This window comes from Stegostoma tigrinum, chromosome 5 (assembly GCF_030684315.1).
Source record: "Stegostoma tigrinum isolate sSteTig4 chromosome 5, sSteTig4.hap1, whole genome shotgun sequence".
In the NCBI taxonomy this organism is placed as follows: domain Eukaryota; kingdom Metazoa; phylum Chordata; class Chondrichthyes; order Orectolobiformes; family Stegostomatidae; genus Stegostoma; species Stegostoma tigrinum.
Genome location: NC_081358.1, coordinates 117077953 through 117098431, shown reverse-complemented (window position 1 = coordinate 117098431; position 20479 = coordinate 117077953). Strand labels below are relative to the sequence as shown.

At 43.8% G+C, this 20479-nt stretch overlaps 1 protein-coding gene across 3 annotated transcripts in view; it reads left to right on the top strand.

The window, feature by feature from the left end:
- The first annotated feature begins 2155 nt into the window (after nt 1-2155).
- The window catches only part of mppe1 (metallophosphoesterase 1), a 46465-nt gene continuing 28141 nt past the window's right edge, over nt 2156-20479 (top strand). The window contains exons 1-4 of one of the 3 annotated variants that reach the window (XM_048528990.2): nt 2156-2296; nt 5677-5816; nt 8141-8249; nt 15161-15264. In XM_048528990.2, the coding sequence (XP_048384947.1) occupies nt 5737-5816; nt 8141-8249; nt 15161-15264 (293 nt within the window). In that variant the 5' untranslated portion in view covers nt 2156-2296; nt 5677-5736. Of the gene's footprint in view, nt 2297-2347; nt 3198-5676; nt 5817-8140; nt 8250-15160; nt 15265-20479 lie in introns of those variants that run through there. The other 2 variants (XM_048528989.2, XM_048528988.2) reach the window with 2 other exon arrangements.

Here is a 20479-nt window from a genome sequence, read left to right as displayed (position 1 = left end):
ATAAAGAGGGTCCCAGCTTGCTGAATTCTTCATCGATTGATTCAAATTGCACATGTACAAATCAGGTGAGAGTGGGGTACAGGGACTTGCATATAAATATTCTTTTGCCAAAAATGTGATAGCAAGTGAATGGTGATAGACCGTCTGCGCTAGCTGTACCACTTCTTTTATATTCTAGTATTTCTATAGAACAGCTCATGTTGAGTCAGAACTTGTGTTACTGTAATAGTGGTGTGAGGAAATGCTAAGAGATCATGGTTCAGCTCAAGTACAGCAAGTATTTCAATTGTTTTCTAGAAAATAAATGGGCAGTTTGCAAATACTCAGTCCATGAGGGATAAATAAATCTGTTTCATAAACAGTAAGTGTTGCACTGTGGGAATCACTTAGAGGTGTTGTTAACCTTCTTCAGCTAGCACAGTGACAGGTCTGAATAATATTAACTCAAATTCCAGATATTGCAGAGAGTTAAAGTTCTCAAGTTAATGAAAGTACAGAAATGACACACGATTTCTGAACAATTTTCACCATGCTTTTGTAACAGCTGGCAAGTTGGGTTATGCTTGCAGAGTGAACAAAGATGTTTCATAAACCGTCTGTGTTTGGTGTCCATCGTGTCAAGGAGACTGCAATACTAAATAATGTGACCGAAAGAAGTACAAATAGCTTGCTGTTTTCATCCAAATGGAATATTTTGGGCCCCAGAGGGAGAAGGTAAAAGGGCAGCTATTTCATCTGCACCTGCCTGGAAGACTGTTGGCATGATTGGGAAGTGGACCAGAGAATTGTTGGGTAACATTCTCTTCGGAATGCTTAAAGAGCAGGAATTGTGAAGATGTGTTTGTGAGAAAACGATCCACTGAACGTGGAGGCTGGTGGACTGGGAGGTGAAGACAAAGGGAGCCCTACCATAGATCTGGGTGGGAGGGGAAGGGTTGAGAGTGGAAGTGCAGGAAATGGAACAGTCATGACAACTGCTAATCTTAGCGAAAGGGACACCCTGGTTGCAGAAAAAGGAATGTAATGGAAGCAAGTGAAGTCGTTCAAGTCCTGAAGATCTTGAACCCAGAGATTCTAGCACAGAGGTACAGATGTACCATTCTCCCATTATGATTGAACAATGATAGCAATCTGGCAGTAATGCCAATGCATTCAGTATTTCAGCATTCATGCTCATCAGATTTCTCCCGTAGGCTCCTCGAACAAAATATGAGCACCCTTCAGTAAAGCTGGTTTCTGACTTGGCCCTCTGGTGAATTGGCAGATATACTCTGCTTTCCTCCTGACCTGTCTGCTGCCTAATCATACCCAGTTTCTTTACCACGTGCCGACGGTGACCCTATGCAACCTTTTACAATTTATGTGGCACCAATATCTGAGCTGGTAGCTGAGTGTGCCAGGTAAAGTCATGCATTGTACACGGATGAGTAGGTGGTATTCTTGGCTGTCAGAAAAGCAAGACTTGTGTGAGGGAAGCAGATGAGTTCGAAAACAAAATGTCATACCATCTGCCGATTTCCAGACAGCAGCGTGAAGTGCAAGTTGAGAAGTTGTATAATGTCATCTAAAATGCTCCAGGTGATGCTGGAAACAATGGATTCTGTTCGTGCTGAAGGCATACCATGGAACACCATCTCGTTGTCAGGGCTCAGCGGTTGTATTCCCTGCTGTTTCTGCTGCATTTCCTTGTTTCATGACACTTTGTCTAGTAAGACAGAGAACCACTGAACGTTTGTAGCACAGTAAGAGATCACTTTATGTCTGCACTGGCAGCTGATGTGTTCTGCTTGAATCACGTATCTGCTCTGGATGTATCGCTGGAGTATTGTGGAGCGGGTGGCATTGGTAGTAAGAGCGCTGGGGGTGTTATTCATCAAGCAGTGGAGGTTGAGGGCGTTGGAGGGAGGAGGGATCGTTTAAAGATACGCTCCCTAATCTTGACCACCTGCATCAGCTCATTGAAATTTGTTGCCAGGTCCTTGGCACCAGACCCTGGAAACGACCTGCCCCTGCAATTTGCTCTCATTCCTTTTGCAAGTTGTTCCTTGAGGGCTTCCTCACAGCCTTTCCTCCTGCATCACGGCCTCTTCCCTCCCAGTGCGCTGCAGTTCTAAAAGCCCCGGTATAGACTGTTCACTGGGTGACCTCTTTCCTGCCCCACAGCTCCATTTCGTTTCTTCACAATCGCCTTTTCTCATTGCAGTCGGCAGCAACTTGCTTCGAGTCAGTGCAGCACCCCTTTAAGAGAGGCAGGACGTTTTTGAAGAGCTGGAAGACTATGCTCCCCTCGCTGGCTGTGAGTTGATCTTTCACTGAAGGCTGCAGTCAGGGGGAGGTGGGCGTGAAGTAACAGTAACGGAGCGGTGAACAGTCTGCCCGGATTGGAGTACACGTGGTGACGGGGGTGGGGGTGAGAACGGTTAGTCCTTCGTCTGAAAACGTGTGCAGATCCATTTTCAGACTGGAACCCTTGCATTTAGACAAATAAACGAGACATAGAGGAATGCAATTCCGTTGTTTCATCAGTCAATTCCTAAACGTCAAATGAATGAAAAGAGATGCCTTAAAAACGCTTGTGATTGCGATGTTTAACGACGCGAACCTCTTGGAATATATTGTGGTTTCTTCCGTTTTGTAAACCCAATGTGTACGGATCACTCCAGATCTCTTTAATCCATTTCGTTTTGCTTTGCATTTTAGCAAAGTTGCTGCTTTGATTCTTATCCCATTGCAAGGGATTGCTTTATTTTGCTGTAATCCGTGTGATGAATTCGAAGCGCGAGGTTTTTTTAATTAGATCGTGTCTAGGGCAGAGAGGGGTAGTGGCGGGGTTGAAAGAAGACAGTAACAGTACGGTACCAGCGAGGGCGTTGTGTGTTCTGTTAGAGTGGAGTTGGTCACGGAATGATGTTCGGGCTGTGTATCCATCCCGTATGGACTCGGACATTGGTCAGGAGGTGGCTCCATCAGGAGATGCTGTTATGGCTATTCCTCAAGCTGCTGGCCCTGGGGACCGTAGTGGCGTTGTTCTGTGAGCTGGGCATTTACTATGCGGTGATCCTCAGATGTGACTGGCCTCCCCTTAAAGCACAAGCAGAACCGCAAGGATCCTCCGAACCAGTGCTGAAGGCTTTGTTCCTGGCTGATACACATCTCCTGGGAGCTCTGAGAGGACACTGGCTCGACAAACTGAGAAGGTAAGGCACACACACACGCAGGTTGAAATCAAACGTGCTAAATATCAAAAGCTGGCCAGGGAGGAACAAAGTTCAGGCCGTGCTTTTTGAATGCTCTTTGCTGAAGTTGAGCATTCCAATGGTCAGAAATATACGTGGCTTGAATCCTCACGAACAAGCTGTAGACGAAAAACCGAAATAGCTGGAAAAGCTCTGCAGGTCTGACAGGATAAGTGAAGAGCAATCAGAGTTCAGAATTTCTGTTTTTGTGTCGGATTTACAGCGTCTGCAGTTCTTTCGGTTTTTATAACCAAAGACCTGACCTAACTAGCATTTCGAATCCATCCTGTTTCAGATGGTGGCGTTGCAGTAATGCCATTCATGATGCAGGACCCGAGGCTTATGTTCCAAATTTCCCTCTCCCCGTGGCAGATTGTGAAATTCGGATTCAGTTTTAAAAGTGGAATAAATAGCTCATTTAATGGCCATATTCATTGTGGTTAAAAAATAAACATGAATTCACTAAAGTCCTTTGGAGAAGGAAATCTGCTAGGAGACGCAATAAATACTGGCCTAGTTAGTGACACCCAAATCTACACAAAAGTAAATTGCAAGCAGAGGCAACAAGGGGCAGGTGATGGATAAAGAAGCTTGGAAATGAGAATACAGCTGCAGTGTGTGCGTTAAATACAGAGGAACATGTTTTAATTTATGCTGACTTGGAGCTAAGGGATGTCAGCTACGGAAACGAGCCCAATGAGGTGTGAACACGGAAGAAATGATTAAACTGGAGTTGACCGTTGAAATGACCCTGCAAACTGACATAAATGCATTGGGTCTCAGTTCTGAGGAATGGTCACTTGACCCAAAACATTAACCTTGACTTCTCACCACAGATGCTGCCAGACCTGGTGAGCTTTAGCAGCAAATTCTGGTTTTGTTGTATAAACACATTGAGTATTAGTCACAGTGTATTCCCTCACAGCAGGTGGGGGATAGGTTTTCACTAGTAACATTAATGCATCCTGCTCAGAGTCTTCTTAACCAGTGCAAGATTAGGAAACTTTATTTGGAAGTTACTTACACCCAAGACTACTTGCAGCCTGATTCCTACCATCTGGCAGAGCTGGTCAGATCCTTGGGCTCACCTTATGGGTTTACCCTGGTTCAGAAAAGTGTTTGCATTGCGCCCATTTTGAGAGATACACAGGAGGTAGTCGGCACATTTTGGAATTCATTTCCTTTCAAAAAAATATTTGGCTTATTCAGAAACTGACCATAAAGGAGCACCTCTATAAGATTATAACAAAGTGCGGAGCTGGATGAACACAGCAGGCCAAGCAGCATCTCAGGAGCACAAAAGCTGACGTTTCGGGCCTGGACCGTTCATCAGAGCTCTCTGGCCCGAAACGTCAGCTTTTGTGCTCCTAAGATGCTGCTTGGCCTGCTGCGTTCATCCAGCTTCACACTTACAATCTTGGATTCTCCAGCATCTGCAGTTCCCATTATCTCTGACCTCTATAACATTACTCAACTTTGCATCTGTCCCAGCACATCTGGTTCAGAAACAGTCATCGGTGCCTTTAGACTCGACAGTGCCAACTGGTTGGTTGGTTCCTTGATACTGCATAAACTTGAGGTCAATCGAAACTCTGCCAATGTCTTCACTCCCAGCAAGCTCCATCCCCTTGCCATTCACGCTAATTTAAATGTTGACCCACACTGGCGCCTGATCAACAACTGTTTGATTTTGAAAAATCTCATCTTGTTTTATTAATCTATGTTAATAGTTTCACCAAACACCCCACCCTCAATCAAGGTTAATCGGGGAAAAAAGTCATTCCCTGCATCACTAATGTGATTGTTGGGCATGGACAAGGCATTGCATTTCACATTCACCAGTTCAGGGTTTAGCAGGTTTGACGTTGGCACCACCCAGAGAGCACTGCTAACAGATCATTTGTGTAATGAGCTGGCAACAGCACTGAGTGCTGTAGGCATCTGATGCGCTTCCACAGAGATGCCATCACGGCTCACACAGTGTGGATCTCCGCACAGATCAGTCATTTAAATACATTACTGATATTTCGTGACTGTCCTATCACTATAAATAACTTGCAGGAGATGTATGGGGGTAACTTATATCAGAAGTACACTGTATTCTAGAGGAAAGCTAACATATTTTGACCGGATACTGGATAAGATTTGAAACCCAGTTAATAATACTTGCAGGCAAAGACCTATTTCCAGTGCTCCTGGTGTTGTACTTTGAAAAGCAACTTACATAATAAGAAATGCCTGCACTCTGCCAGGTATTTCAGATGGAAAGCCTTGCAATTGTAACGTGCCTTCACAACCTCAGGGCACAAGCACTGTACAGCTGATTAATTACTTCTGAACTGCAGTAGCTGTTGCAATGCATGAAATGTGGTAACCAATTAGCAAATAGCAAACAGCCACAAACAGTAATCTTATAATGACCAGATTATCTTTTTTATAGTGACGTTGATTGAGGGATAAATATTGGCATGGACACCCCTGCTGTTCTTCAAACACCACCATGGGATATCTTACATACAACCAAGAGAGCAGGAAGGGGTCTGTGCAGTCTGTGTCAGTACTGTACTGGAGAGTGTTATGGTGAGGGATGTGAATTTCTGAACATTTAATTTAACATGATCCTGCACACAGAATCTATCAGGCCCTTGTGTTCCCCACTGTCTTAGGGCACGCCAGCATGCTATACTGTTGGAGCTGCTACTTGTGATGGAAGTTACTACCACCATCCTGTTTAAATATAGCAAACCAAGGGACCTCCGAGATAACAAGGTGTGGAGCTGGATGAACACAGCAGGCCAAGCAGCATCAGAGGAGCGGGAAAGCTGACATTTTGGCCCTAGCCTGCTTGGCCCAGTGTCCTGCAGAAAACCATTTTTAGGGAAAGGAAGTATCTCCCAAATCTCCTGTAGTTAACAAGACTTATTGCATGTTAACAGCTCATTACTGACAACATTAGACATCGTACCAGAGACCTCACGAGATCTCACCCATTTGGGATCCTGAAGTATGCTTCTGACAGGTCCATACAACATCACCATAGTGGGTGTTACTAAAGACAGTCCTCGATATTAACCATTTCAGACACCTACAACATGAGACCTTTGACCTCAGCTGTTTCGAGCCTGCTAACTCTCCATTTTTTTTTGCTGGTATGCAGTCTATTGTTTACCTTGTTTATTAACCTATTTTTCTAATCACCCTGTCCACAGGTGGTGTTATACACCACTGGAGCAGTTGGGACTTGACCCGGGGCTTCTTGGCAGAGGGTTGGGTCACTACCACTGAGCCACAGGAGGGCCCCTCATTTTTACAGAGTGTCATAGAGATGTACAGCACGGAAACAGACCCTTCAGTCCAACTCATCCATGCCAACGAGATATCCCAAATTAATCTCGTCCCATTTGCCAGCATTTAGCCCATATCCTTCTGAACCCTTTCTATTTGTGTAGCCATGCAGCTGCCTTTTAAATTGTCATTGTACCGGCCTCCATCACGTCCCTTTCAGCTCATTCCATACATGCACTACCCTCTGCGTGAAGAAGTTTCCCCTTAGATCCCTTTTAAATCTTTCCCCTCTCACCTTAAACCAATGCATTCAGTTTTGGACTCCGTTACTCTGGGGGAAAGACCTTGACTATTTACCCTATCCATGTCCCTCATGATTTTATAATCTTGTAGAAAGCAGCCCCTCAGCCTCCAACACTGTAGGGAAAACAGCCCCAGCCTATTCAGCCTCTCCCTGTAGCTTTAAGAAATAAACGGGCAGCATTTTTTAAAAAATTCTACAATGTAGCATAACCTGTTTTCAAAACTGTTATGGTTATGTCATGATCAAGAACAAAATTTACTGCAGCCCCACCACGCCAGTGACCTGGGTTCAACTGCACCCTCAGGTGACTGTCAGTGTGGAGTTTGCACATTCTTCCTGTGTCTGCGTGGATTTCCTCCCACAGTCCAGAAATATGGACATTAGGTAGATTAGCCATCTAAATTGCCCATAGTGTTCAGAGATGTATAGGTTAGATAGATTAGCCATGGGAATTCAGGGTTACAGTGATAAGGTAGAAGGGTAAGTTTCAGTGGGATGTTTTGCAGGGGGCCAGAGTGGACTCGATGGGCTGAATGGTCTGCTTCCACATTGTTGGGATTCTATCTATTCAACAAACATTTACTGGTGTGTTCTTAGCACTGCAGCAAATTGTCAATATGAGTTCTGATCACAATGTAATCCTGCCAGCTCGAAAATTAAACAAATGTTGTCCAACACAGAAATGCAGGAGGTGATGAAATGCAAACAGCAAACGTACCAGCATTTGGAAAATCAAAAGTGAGACTAATATTTTCGTGTAAACCTTCTCCTCAGAATTTCCTGTAAATTCACAGTTGGTTTTTCTGTTCACATCCAGTCATGCAAGTTAAGCAAATTTGACTCAACGCTAAAACTGCTGCAAAACATCAAAGCAATTATTGAAATTACATGGTCAAAACTTGAAGTGAATATACAGCCTAAAGATCAGTCATTTGTGAATTAAATAAAAAGACTAAATAAAATTGGTATCGTGCAAAAAGGAAATTCAGTAATTACCCTTGCCTTTTAATAGCAGTGGTAATCTCAAGATTAATCCGATTTAACTCAGGAGAGAATTAAGTTGAATTCCTTGCTGGTAGAGTTGAATTCCTGAGAGGTTCTGGAGCGGCAATAGGCCCTGTAAGTTTTCCTTCAATTCTTCAGTCCCAATTAACATCCCTTATTCTGCACATCACCGAGCACTTAAGAGCTTGACCTACTTTTACATTCAGTGGCTGCTGTTATGTAGGGATGTGAAGAGAAATTACAACTTTGTAACGTTTCTTGCACGCTGCTGCAAGCAATAATGCTGGAAACTTGTGCTGTTCATCTCCAGGGAATGGCAAATGGAGCGTGCTTTTCAGACTGCCTCGTGGCTTTTTGAACCAGATGTTGTGTTCGTTCTTGGTGACCTGTTTGATGAGGGGAAATGGAGCTCACCAGAGGTACTGTGTTCTGGGTCATACCGGCATCTACTTTTGATGAAATGCCTGAGATATGCAAAAAAAAAGTTATTTTTTTCATCAAACCATGGTGCACTGAAAGCAGAACAAGTCAGTATATGCTTCTGTTTAATGTTATGCTGAGAATAACTTATTTACAGCGTGCCCCCCTCCTTACTTCTGCTGTCAGCAGGGCATATATCTTTTGTGGCTTGAGAGAAACGTTGGTCCCATGCTGATATTCTGTTCAGTAAAACGGCATGAATATCCTGTTACCAAATCAGTAAATAAAAACCAAAAGACCTGCGGATGCTATAAATCTGAAACAAAATCAGAGATGGCTGGAAAAGCTCAGCACGTCTGGTAGTATGTGTGGAGAGAAATCAGAGTTAACGTTTCCAGTCGTGTGACCCTTCCTCAGAACTGAGTTTGAGTTTTGAGGATAGGTCACTGGACCCGAAAGGTTAACTCTGCTTTCTCTCCACAGATACTGCCAGACCTGCTGAGCTTTTCCAGCAGTATCTGTTTTTGCAACAAATCATTGTACCGTCTCTCTTAGAGTGTTAGGTCATACATTGCGTAGCATGGAAGCAGACCCTTCGGTCCAACTTGTCCGTGCCAAACAGACATCCTAAGTTAATCTAGTCCCATTTGCCAGCATTTGGCCGATATCCATCCAAACCTATTCATGTACCCATCCAGATGCCTTTTAAATGTTATAATTGTACCAACCTGCACCACTTCCTCTGGCAGCTCATTCCATTCACACATCACCGTCTGTGTGAAAAGATTGCCCCTGATGTCCCTTTTATATCTTTCCTCTCCCAACCTTAAACCTATGCACTCTAGTTTTGGATTCCCCTGCCCTGGGGAAAAGACCTTGGCCATTCAGCCCGTCCATGCCCCCTTCTCAGAAGGAGATACCTGGCGATGCCTTCCATTGCATACAGTTGTGTTAAAAATTTGGTATGCTTAGCTATGGTGTGACCCAAATATTTTAATTCACTGTAATGCTTTATCACATTCTTTACACACTTCTTCAATGTCTTCTGTCATTCATGTCAACAATCTTATCTTCCCTGAGAGACTAGACCTTATCTTGGTTTATATCAATGTTGTTAAGCAGGTTAAGAGAGGATTAGCAGGAATGGGTTCCAGGTAGTTTATTGCTGGATTCCTTTTGAAGTTAGATCACCGCTATCCTTGGACAAATCTAAACATACAGAATGTCACAAACAGAAACCAAAATTGCTTTGAAAACTCAGCTGGCTCTGCAGCATCTGTGGAGAGAATGCAGAGTGAAGCTTTCAGCTCCAGTGATGCTTTTTCAGAACTGATTGTAACTCAGAAAATGTTGGTATATATACTGAAGATGGGGTGGGGGGGTGAAGTGGGAGGAATAAATGATAGTTGGAAGTAAAGCTCAAAAAGAGAACAGGACTAGGCAGACAGAGGAATGGATAAAGGTCAGCCTGGGGTAAATCAATAGGTGCTAATGGGGACCATTAGTGGCTGATAGTGAATTGGTTGTGGTAACAGTCCATGCTATTCTAAGGTCTGGTATGTGGGGTTTGGGAGAAGGATATGGGAAAGGCTACTCAAGCCCTAAAATTATTGACTAAAACAAAAATTGCTGGAAAAGCTCAGCAGGTATGGCAGCATCTGCAGAGCTTTTCTGGCAATTTCTGTTTTGGCTTCTGATTTACAGCATCCGCAGTTCTTTTGGTTTTTAACTAAAATTATTGAGTGCTGTATGGAGTCCAGAAGTCTGTAGAGTTTCCAAGCTCCTTATTCCTAGATTTGTTCGTCTGCGTCCTTTCCACTTGTTGGTAATCAATAGGCGACACCTAACAATCTAATTGCACTTTTTTTTGTTATTTAGCTCTATCCAAATTAATTCTGTTTGAATTCCCTGAGACATACTCTTTCTCCAGCACTGCAATGTTGTCCCTAACCAATACTGACACCCCTTCTCCTTTTCTTCCTTTTCTCAATACCTTGTCCCCAGAAATATCTAATATCTAGTTTTCCCCTTCATTGAGCCAGGTCTCTGTCACTGCCACAGCATCACAGTTCCATATGGCAATCTGTGTCTATCACTCCCCAGCCTCATTTACTACACTCTGTGCATTCACATAGCTGCATTGTAGTAACCCTGATGTAGAATTCATTACTTTCTGGCTTGCTCTGACTATTCTCTGTGCTCGTGCTACCTGTTGTATTTTGTGAACCTGTTGTCTAATATTTTTTCTTGGTTCTCACACTCCTGTCAAATTAGTTTAAAGTCAACCCAGTGGGGTACTAGCAGAAAGCCCCATAAGGAACTCAGTCCCAGGTTTGTTCAGGTGTGAGCTGTACTACAGCTTCTAATGGTGGTATAAGTCAGTCTCAGAAATCTAAAGCCCTTCCTGCCTGTCTGCCTAAGCATTTATCTATCTCATCCTTTTATAGTTACTTGCACGTGACTGCGGGTAATCCAGAGATTACTGCACTTGAGGTCCCAGCTTGCTAACTTTCTACCTAGCTCTCTAAATTCAGATTGCAGGACCACGCTGTCCCTAACCCAGCTATTGGTAGCAACATGGACCATAACTGCTGACTTTACACGTCTCCTTGCTCCCTCAGTGTCCTGCAGCCACTTTGTGACATCTTTGATCCTGACATCAGGTAACCATACTGCCCTGGAGTTGTGACTGTGGTGATAGAAATGTTCCCCTCACTAATGAATTCCCGCTCAGCTTTGCTCTTCTTCTTGTCCTGGTCAGCTGAATTGCTCATGGTGCCACAAAAGTGGCTCTGACTGCACTCTCTTGAGGAATCAGCACCTCCTCAGCTTTTGGAAAGGAAAACCAATTTGTGGATGGGACGCCAGGGGATTCCCGCACAACCTCACTGTTTCTCGTGGCCTGCCAGGCAGTCACCAGGTCCTTAAGATGCAGTGTGACTACCTCTCCGAATATGTAATCCACATAGCTCTTAGTGTTGTGGATGTGCCACAGTGTTTCCAGCCATCATCTGAGCTCCACAAACTTGGATCTCGGGTTTCTGTATATGACAGCACATGTGATCACCTACAGTATCGTGGTAGGGTCTATGACTTGCCACATATCACGGGTACATGCATCAGGCTATACGATCTACTTGACTGAGCTGTGCTGCCGTGTCTTAACTTTATTTGCCTTATATTAACTTTACTCTGCTTTGGACTACTTATGCTGGGATATGGGCAGCAGAGACTTGTGCGAGAGCAGGTTTGCAGAGAACGCCGGTCAATGGAGCATTGAGGCTTAATGTCATAACAGCTTAGAGTAGCTGATCTGACTGGCAGCTCGCTCATATGAAACAAGGCTACAAGGTCTTAAGTTGCTGACATTCACATCTTGGTAACATTTCCATGAGAGACAACTTTGCAGAGACCAGTAATTTGCAATGGGAGCCCTGGCACAGCATTTAGGAGCTTCAGGAGCCACATTCCAAATAAATTCCAAAAGCAGAAGAGTTTGAGGGGAAATCAGTGTCAGTGAAGGAGTAAGTAAAGAGATTAACTTACTGAAGGAGTAAGTAAGGAGATTAACAACACAACAAATTCCACAACAACTCTGATAAGGAAGTGGACCTTTAGACTGAACGTTACACGATCAGTATGAAACATCCGCTGAAACAGCAAATCCTGCAAGCAAAAAACAACGGCAAGACTAACCTTCACCCACTTTGTGAGATGCCTGGAACAGTTTAAAGAACTGTGTACGTGACTTGGGGGGGAGGGTGACGGGTAACAGCAAATGTATATAAGCTTTGAAATCGTCTGTAATAGCTGAGAAGTTTGGTGAGGCCCCTTTGAGGTCCCTGCATCTCCCAAAAGCTTTTGTTAATAAAACTGTGTCTGTCTGACTCACTCACTTCAGAATTATACTTGGTAATAAAGTGTGAAGCTGGATGAACACAGCAGGCCAAGCAGCATCTCAGGAGCACAAAAGCTGACGTTTCGGGCCTAGACCCTTCATCAGAAAAGGGGGAGGGGAAGAGGGCTCTGAAATAAATAGGGAGAGAGGGGGAGGCGGATCGAAGATGGGTAGAGGAGAAGATAGGTGGAGAAGAGACAGAGATAATGGGAACTGCAGATGATGGAGAATCCGAGATAGCAAAGTGTGGAGCTGGATGAACACAGCAGGCCAAGCAGCATTTTAGGAGCAGGAAAGCTGACATATCGGGCCTAGACCCTTCATCAGGAAAAAAAGAGGAGACAGACAAGTTATAGAGGCAGGGTTGGAGCCCGTAAAGGTGAGTGTAGGTGGGGAGGTAGGGAGGGGATAGGTCAGTCCGGGGAAGATGGACAGGTCAAGGGGGCGGGATGAGGTTAGTAGGTAGGAAATGGCAGTGCTGCTTGAGGTGGGAGGAGGGGATAGGTGAGAGGAAGAGATAATGGGAACTGCAGATGCTGGAGAATTCCAAGATAACAAAATGTGAGGCTGGATGAACACAGCAGGCCAAGCAGCATCTCAGGAGCACAAAAGCTGACGTTTCGGGCCTAGACCCTTCATCAGAGAGGGGGATGGGGAGAGGGAACTGGAATAAATAGGGAGAGAGGGGGAGGCGGACCGAAGATGGAGAGTAAAGAAGATAGGTGGAGAGAGTATAGGTGGGGAGGTAGGGAGGGGATAGGTCAGTCCAGGGAAGACGGACAGGTCAAGGAGGTGGGATGAGGTTAGTAGGTAGCTGGGGGTGTGGCTTGGGGTGGGAGGAAGGGATGGGTGAGAGGAAGAACCGGTTAGGGAGGCAGAGACAGGTTGGACTGGTTTTGGGATGCAGTGGGTGGGGGGGAAGAGCTGGGCTGGTTGTGTGGTGCAGTAGGGGGAGGGGACGAACTGGGCTGGTTTAGGGATACAGTAGGGGAAGGGGAGATTTTGAAACCGGTGAAGTCCACATTGATACCATATGGCTGCAGGGTTCCCAGGTGGAATATGAGTTGCTGTTCCTGCAACCTTCGGGTGGCATCATTGTGGCAGTGCAGGAGGCCCATGATGGACATGTCATCTAGAGAATGGGAGGGGGAGTGGAAATGGTTTGCGACTGGGAGGTGCAGTTGTTTGTTGCGAACTGAGCGGAGGTGTTCTGCAAAGCGGTCCCCAAGCCTCCGCTTGGTTTCCCCAATGTAGAGGAAGCCGCACCGGGTGAGAAATCTCCCCTTCCCCTACTGCATCCCTAAACCAGCCCAGTTCGTCCCCTCCCCCCACTGCACCACACAACCAGCCCAGCTCTTCCCCCCCACCCACTGCATTCCAAAACCAGTCCAACCTGTCTCTGCCTCCCTAACCGGCTCTTCCTCTCACCCATCCCTTCCTCCCACCCCAAGCCGCACCCCCAGCTACCTACTAACCTCATCCCACCTCCTTGACCTGTCCGTCTTCCCTGGACTGACCTATCCCCTCCCTACCTCCCCACCTACACTCTCTCCACCTATCTTCTTTACTCTCCATCTTCGGTCCGCCTCCCCCTCTCTCCCTATTTATTCCAGTTCCCTCTCCCCATCCCCCTCTCTGATGAATGGTCTAGGCCCGAAACGTCAGCTTTTGTGCTCCTGAGATGCTGCTTGGCCTGCTGTGTTCATCCAGCCTCACATTTTGTTATCTAGGTGAGAGGAAGAACAGGTTAGGGAGGCGGGGACGAGCTGGCTCGTTTTGGGATGCATTGGGCGGGATGGGAGATTTTGAAGGTTGTGAAATCCGCATTGATACCATTGGACTGCAGGGTTCCCAAGCGGAATATGAGTTGCTGTTCCTGCAACAGTTTACGTACAATAGCCAGCACTGTTTCAGAGTCCTGTTTTGACTTGCTGTCACGATACATCACCAGATATCTTCGGTAGAAGAAAAGCGTGGTTGACACAAAAGAAGCAAATGCAGGAGTTACTCAGTAGATCAGGCAGTGTCTTCGGAGTGAGAGCCAGAGTTTCCCTTCACATGGACTGTGCCCAGGTGCTGCCGAACTTCCTGTATATTTTCAATACTCTCTGCTGTGAGTTCCGATTTCCAGCATTCATAGTTCTTTACCTCTTAAATAAGGATGCTGTCGATAAGTAGTCCAACACTTTATAAATCTTTGCAGTAATGCAGCTCATTATGATTTGTAGTTCTGAAATTTAAAAAAGTCCTTTCAGAAATATTCAGTTGTTTAAATGCTTGCTGCCAGAATTTGTAAGAAACACATCTTTGGCAAGTTTAAATTCAAATGCATGAAATTGGAAATAGTCTTCAGTTTGTTTTGTAATTTGCTGCAGAGATCCCAGTTCAATATTCTTTCTCTTACTTCCTCTCACCTCTGCACCCCCCCACACCCCTCAAAGCTACCCCCTCATTAGGGTTATAGGCTCAAGTCCCAATTCAGGATTTGAGCATAAATTTTAAGACTGATTTTCTGGTGTGGTATTGGGGAATGCTACACTGTTGGAAGTGGTCATCTTTTAAGAGAAGATATTAAATCAAGGCCTCTCCTGCTCTGTTGAGTGGTGATAACCCTAACCCTATTCCATGACACTGTTTTGAAGAGGAGCGGAGAGGTTGTAGCTGGTGTTCTGGCCAATATTTATTCCTCAATTAACATCATAAAAACAGATTGTCCCTTTGCGGCATGGGAGCTTGCTTGCCGACCACATTTCCAACATTATAATGCTGACTATGCCGCATTGGTTGTATTTTGAGATATCCTGTATTTATGAAAGGTGCTATATACAGGTCAATACTTCTTTCTTTTAGGGCAATGATTGTCTTGTGAATTGTAGAAATTGTCAGGGATATTTTTGTTCTTTAGGGGAAGGATTGTGTAGTCTGATTTCTTGATTCTCAATAGGCAGATATTCAAAGACTTAATGGAAAATGGTTAAACTATAATTCACTAATGCTGTGAATCTTTACCAGGACTTCAAAGATGATGTGAAGCGTTTTCAGATGATGTTCAGGCACTCGTCCAGCACAGACTTGTTTGTGGTTGTAGGGAATCATGATGTTGGCTTCCATCATGAGTAAGTACACTTCATTTGCTAATTCCAGCTTCGACTGGCTAAGGTGTGAGCATTGTGATCAATCATTCTGCCTGTTGATCGACTGTGTATCATTTTGTAAATACTTCATCCAGGCATGCTAAATTTCTTAAGTTGGATCCAAGAGGTAAATGCCTTAAACCAATCTCAAATATTGTTGATCTGAATGTAACTGCATCAGAAGATTTTAACCACCCACCCACACTCCGTCTGTTCGTGTCTGTCAGAAACAGCTAAGCGTTTGACGTTGACTGTCTCTTTGATGAGAAGCTTGCTTACCTCTAAGTTTCTTCAAAAGCTCTAACTTTGTTTTCACTTATAGTAAATTATTTTGAGGTTTTCAAAAATTATATTTAACAAAAATACCATGGTATTCCTGGAGGGAATCGTCTAGGGGTTGGCTGCAAGAGTGAGAAGGATTAGAGTACCCCGAAAATTTCCAAATTTTTAACTCTTCAAATAAAACTTGAGCCTCAGCGGGTGAGAGGATGCTGTAATAACTGGAGACAATTTGCTGTACATCTTCACATGTACAAGAGAGGCAATGGCCTAGTGGTATTATTGCTGGACTGGTAATCCAGAGACCCAGATAACATTCTAGGGACCTAGGTTCATGTCACCCCACGGCAGATGGTGAAATTTGAATTCAATAAAATATCTGGAATTAAGGATCTAAAGATGACCGTGAGTCTATTGTCGGGGAAAATCCCATCTGGTTCACTAATGTCCTTCAGGGAAGGAAACTGCCATCCTTACCTGGTCTGGCCTACATGTGACACCAGACCCACAGCAATGTGGTCAGCTTTGAATTGCCCTCTGGGTAATTAGGGATGGGCAATAAATGCTGCCTAGCCAGCAACGCCCTCATCCTGTGAATGAATAATAAAAGAAAGAATAAGGAAATCTTGGAAATAATACTCAGAATCTCAGCTTTGGGTGATCCAGTATGAATTGACATTAAACCTTAAAAATAATTTCGTTCAGACAATAAAGACTTGTTTGTGATATCCACATTAATGTTGTTTAGTAGTGTAGGAAGAAGGAGAGGTCTTTCAGGTCCTCGAACCTGTTCAAGCCTATTGATCATGGTTTTAACATTTCAGCTGACCTTCATTCTCAGTAGATTTTTGGATGAGAGAGTTCACCCAAGCACTTCACCCTTTGCTTTAAAAATTTTCATCGCTTGCTCTGGAATTGTCTCTAGAATTTGTCAATAATTTGGACTTGATCGAGCAAATGAGGAATTAAATTATATTTTATTTAATTGTAGTCAGTGTAAGATGCCATTGTTGGGAATCAGGGTAGATAGGTATACACTGTTGTATTTTTTAAACATCTTAAGGCACCTCAATTTGAACACCATTAGCCTTCTAACTACAAAACTGGTCTATGCAACCTGTCCTCATAATTTAACCCTTTGATAAATCTGAGCTGCACGCCTTCCGAGCCAGTACATCCGCCCTGGGAGGGGTTACCTGGAATTAGTGCGGTTCTTGTTCGGGCTAATACCTGGGTGAATAATGATATCCAAACTGCCTTTTGTGGGACATGCATCGCTGGTTGAGCCAGCATTTTGTGCCAGTGCCTAGTTGACCTTGAGAAGGTGGTGGTGAGCTGCCTTCTTGAATTGCTGCAGTCCATCTACTGTAGATAGATCCGCAATGATGTTAAAGAGGGAATTTCGTGATCTTGATCCAGTGATAGTGAAAGAACTGCAACATATTTCCAAGTCAGGCTGGTGAGTGGCTTGCGGGGAATAACATATATCTATTGTCCTTCTAGATGGAAATAATGAGTTTGGAAGGTGCTGTCTCAGGATCTCTGGTGAGTTTCTGCAGTACATCTTGTAGGTGGTGCGCACTGCTGTTACTTAGCATCGCTGGTGGAGGGAGCTTGTGAATGTGGTGCCAGTCAAATACATTGCTTTGTCCTGGATGCTATCAAAGCTTTTTGAGTGTTGTTGGAGCTGCACCCATCCAGGCAAGTGGGGATATTCCATCTCACACCTGACTTGCGCCTTATAGATGGTGGACAGGCTTTGAGGAGTTGAGACATGTGTTATTCATGGCAGTATTCCTTGCCTCTGACCTGCTCTTATAGCAATTATTTATGTAGCTAAAAAAAGTCCGAAAGAGCTGCGGATGCTGTAAATCAGGAGCAAAAACAAAGTTACTGGAAAAGCTCAGCAGGTCTGGCAGCATCTGTAAAGAAAAAAAAATCACAGTTAATGTTTCGGGTCCCGGTTCTGAGGAAGGGTCATTGGACCCGAAACGTTAACCCTGATTTTTTTTTCTTCGTAGATGCTGCTAGACCTGCTGAGCTTTTCCAGCAACTTTGTTTTTGCTCCTGATTTATGCAGCTAGTCCAATAAAGTTCTGGCCAGTGGTAACCCTTCGAAGTTGATAAGGGGGGATTCAGTAATGACAACTCCATTGAATGTAAAGGGGCGCTGGTTCAAATATCTTCAATAAGTGATGATCATTGATTGGCATTTCTGTGCCAAGAATATTACTTGTCTGGATATTGTCCAGATCTTGCTGTATTTGGGGTATGGGCTGCTTCAGTGTCTCAGGAAGTATGAATGGTGTTGAACAATGTGTGGCAAAACCAGGAGTAGTGGTTTTTGAGAATAAAACTGCTGTCACGCCTCCTGACAGAATCCTGACAAACTCCTCAGTTAAGATTGAGGCTGCAGAGTCTGAACAGGAATTGTAACTCACAACATTCAACTTAAATCTGTATAGCAAGAATATAATGCAAGAAAGAGATAAGTGACAAAGTCAATGCAGTGTGGAGCTGGAAGAGCACAACAGGTCAAGCAGCATCAGAAGTGTTGAAGGGTCCTGACCTGAAACATCTAGTTTCCTGCTCCTCTGATGCTGCCTGGCCTGCTGTGTTCATCCAGCTCCACACTGCGTTGTCTCTGACACCAGCATCTGCGGTTCTTGCTATCTTTAAAAGTAGCAAAGTTTAGTATGGGATGTAAATATCTATTTTAAAGATGTAATTAGTTTTAAAAAGTTAAAAGCGGGGGTTTTTAATGCTAGAGAGGTTGTTTGGAATAGCTGAAACATATCATGCCATTGAAAGGCAACGACAGTTGAATGGCCAAAGTGTACCATTAGCTGGTGTGTTTCATGGATAAGTACACATGTTCGTTTCTGAGGTACCAGTGTAAAAAAGCTCAGGGAAGCCAACTTGTGGCATCAACTCCCTGATTCCCGCATTTGATTGTGTGTTGGCGATGGGATGTTGCTGTCTCTAATAATGGTCAGTGCTGATAATCTCAGCATTTTCTTTCCCCACTGGGCCATCATTCCAGAAGGTTCACACAAAACATTTATTTTGTTTGGAACTTGAGCCACTCATTCTCTGAGTTCATGCAAGAGCTAAAGCTTCCCCCATCGTAACTAAACCTAAATCATGGCACCAAATTGTAGCGTGTTGTTTAGATTGACAGCCGACTTGAAGGTGAGGACTGTCACAGAAATATAAACTCAGGTACTGCAGAAAATTAAAAATCCTGTCGTAACTATACTTCGAGATGTTTGAAAATTTCAACAGAATTTTTAAAAAAAATTCATGGGATGAGGGCATCGCTGGCTAGGCCGGCATTTATTGCCCAGAGGGTAAATAAGAGTTGAGTTCTGAGTAAGGACCACTCTACCTTAAATGTTAACTCTGATTTCTCTCCACAGATGTTGCCAGACATGCTGAGCATTTCCAGCAATTTCTATTTTTGTCTCTGGTTTATAGCATCCATAGTTCTTTTGTGAGCCAGGCTGGGTAAGAACAGCAGATTAACTCCCCTAAAGGACATTAATGAACCAAATGGATTTTCCCTGACGGCAGTCAACAGTAGACTAGCATTTTATTTCAATTTTTAAAAAAAATTGAATTCAGATTTCACTATCTGCCATTGTGGAATTTAGTCCCAGATTATTATTAGCACATAATCACCAGGATTCTGGTCCACTGACATTGTCACGACACCTCCCGCAGTTCATGCTGGGGCTCGAGGTAAACTGCTTTTTATATCTTGTAATCTGACGAGTTGAGGCACATTCTTGCAGCTTAGTTTCAATTCAATCAAGTCATTCCACAACATAACACCATTTCATGGATGAATTAATGGAATCCTATAACATGGTCATTATGGTGAGACATACAGTAGAAACTATTCGTTCCAGTAAGACTGCGCAGGTATTTTTCTCTATATATGCCACTTAATTGGTTGGGGCTGGGGGGTGGGGGGGGGGGGGGGGGGGCGGGGGTGCAATTGTGTTTATTTGTGATCTGCAGAGAGTTGAAATCCATCCCTCCATTAATGTGTATTATCAATACAACAGATTGGATTCAGGTTAATCCACTCATGAGTACTACAACTGAAAATACCAAGATGTCAAACAGTACTAACAAACAAATAAATACACTGCAGCAGTGAATCATTTTGCAATTGCCTGTCTTACCTTCTGCACTGCCTGATCGTATCCGTTAATGTGTCCCTTTTACAGGCAACTATCAAGTTGTTAGATTTATCACAGAGAGTAGCATTTAACCATCCTATATAAAGATTATTTTCTGAACTCTTTCTTATTTGTTTTTATGTTAAACTTTTCTCTGCAGGTTGGTGAGGAGACTCAATCTATCAGAGTCATAATCATTCCTGTTTTAGGATACCCTTAATTCTTTGCAGCTATAGTGGAAAAGTCCCTAAATAATAATCTTTGTTCATCTGCAATCACCTTTCCCATAACTTTCTGTAATGTGGCACCCCGGGATAAATAAGTTACTCTATTTTGAGCCAATGTAAGTTCTTTACAATTTCGATCTGTTTTTAAGCTATTTCAGTTGATGTGTGGCTTTACTCAGTGGTCATAAGGAGACCATTTGGCCCATTGAGTCTCTGCTGGCTCCGAGTAGAGCAGTATGGTCAGTCTTAATCTTGTGGCCCCACTGGTTTTATTTCTGTCAAGTATGCATTGTTTCCCTTTTAAATTATTTGTTTTTCTATGCCTGCAGCCTCTTGGTAAAATGTGTAGCCCGTTTCTTATGACATTTAACTGCATCAGCCCCTGTTTGCTGTCCATGTTAACACAGCTTAATAATAATATGCAGATTCAGTTATTCCATTTTAAAATAGCAAGAAGGCCAATCTTGTTACTGCTGCCAACTAAATTATGTAATACATATACAG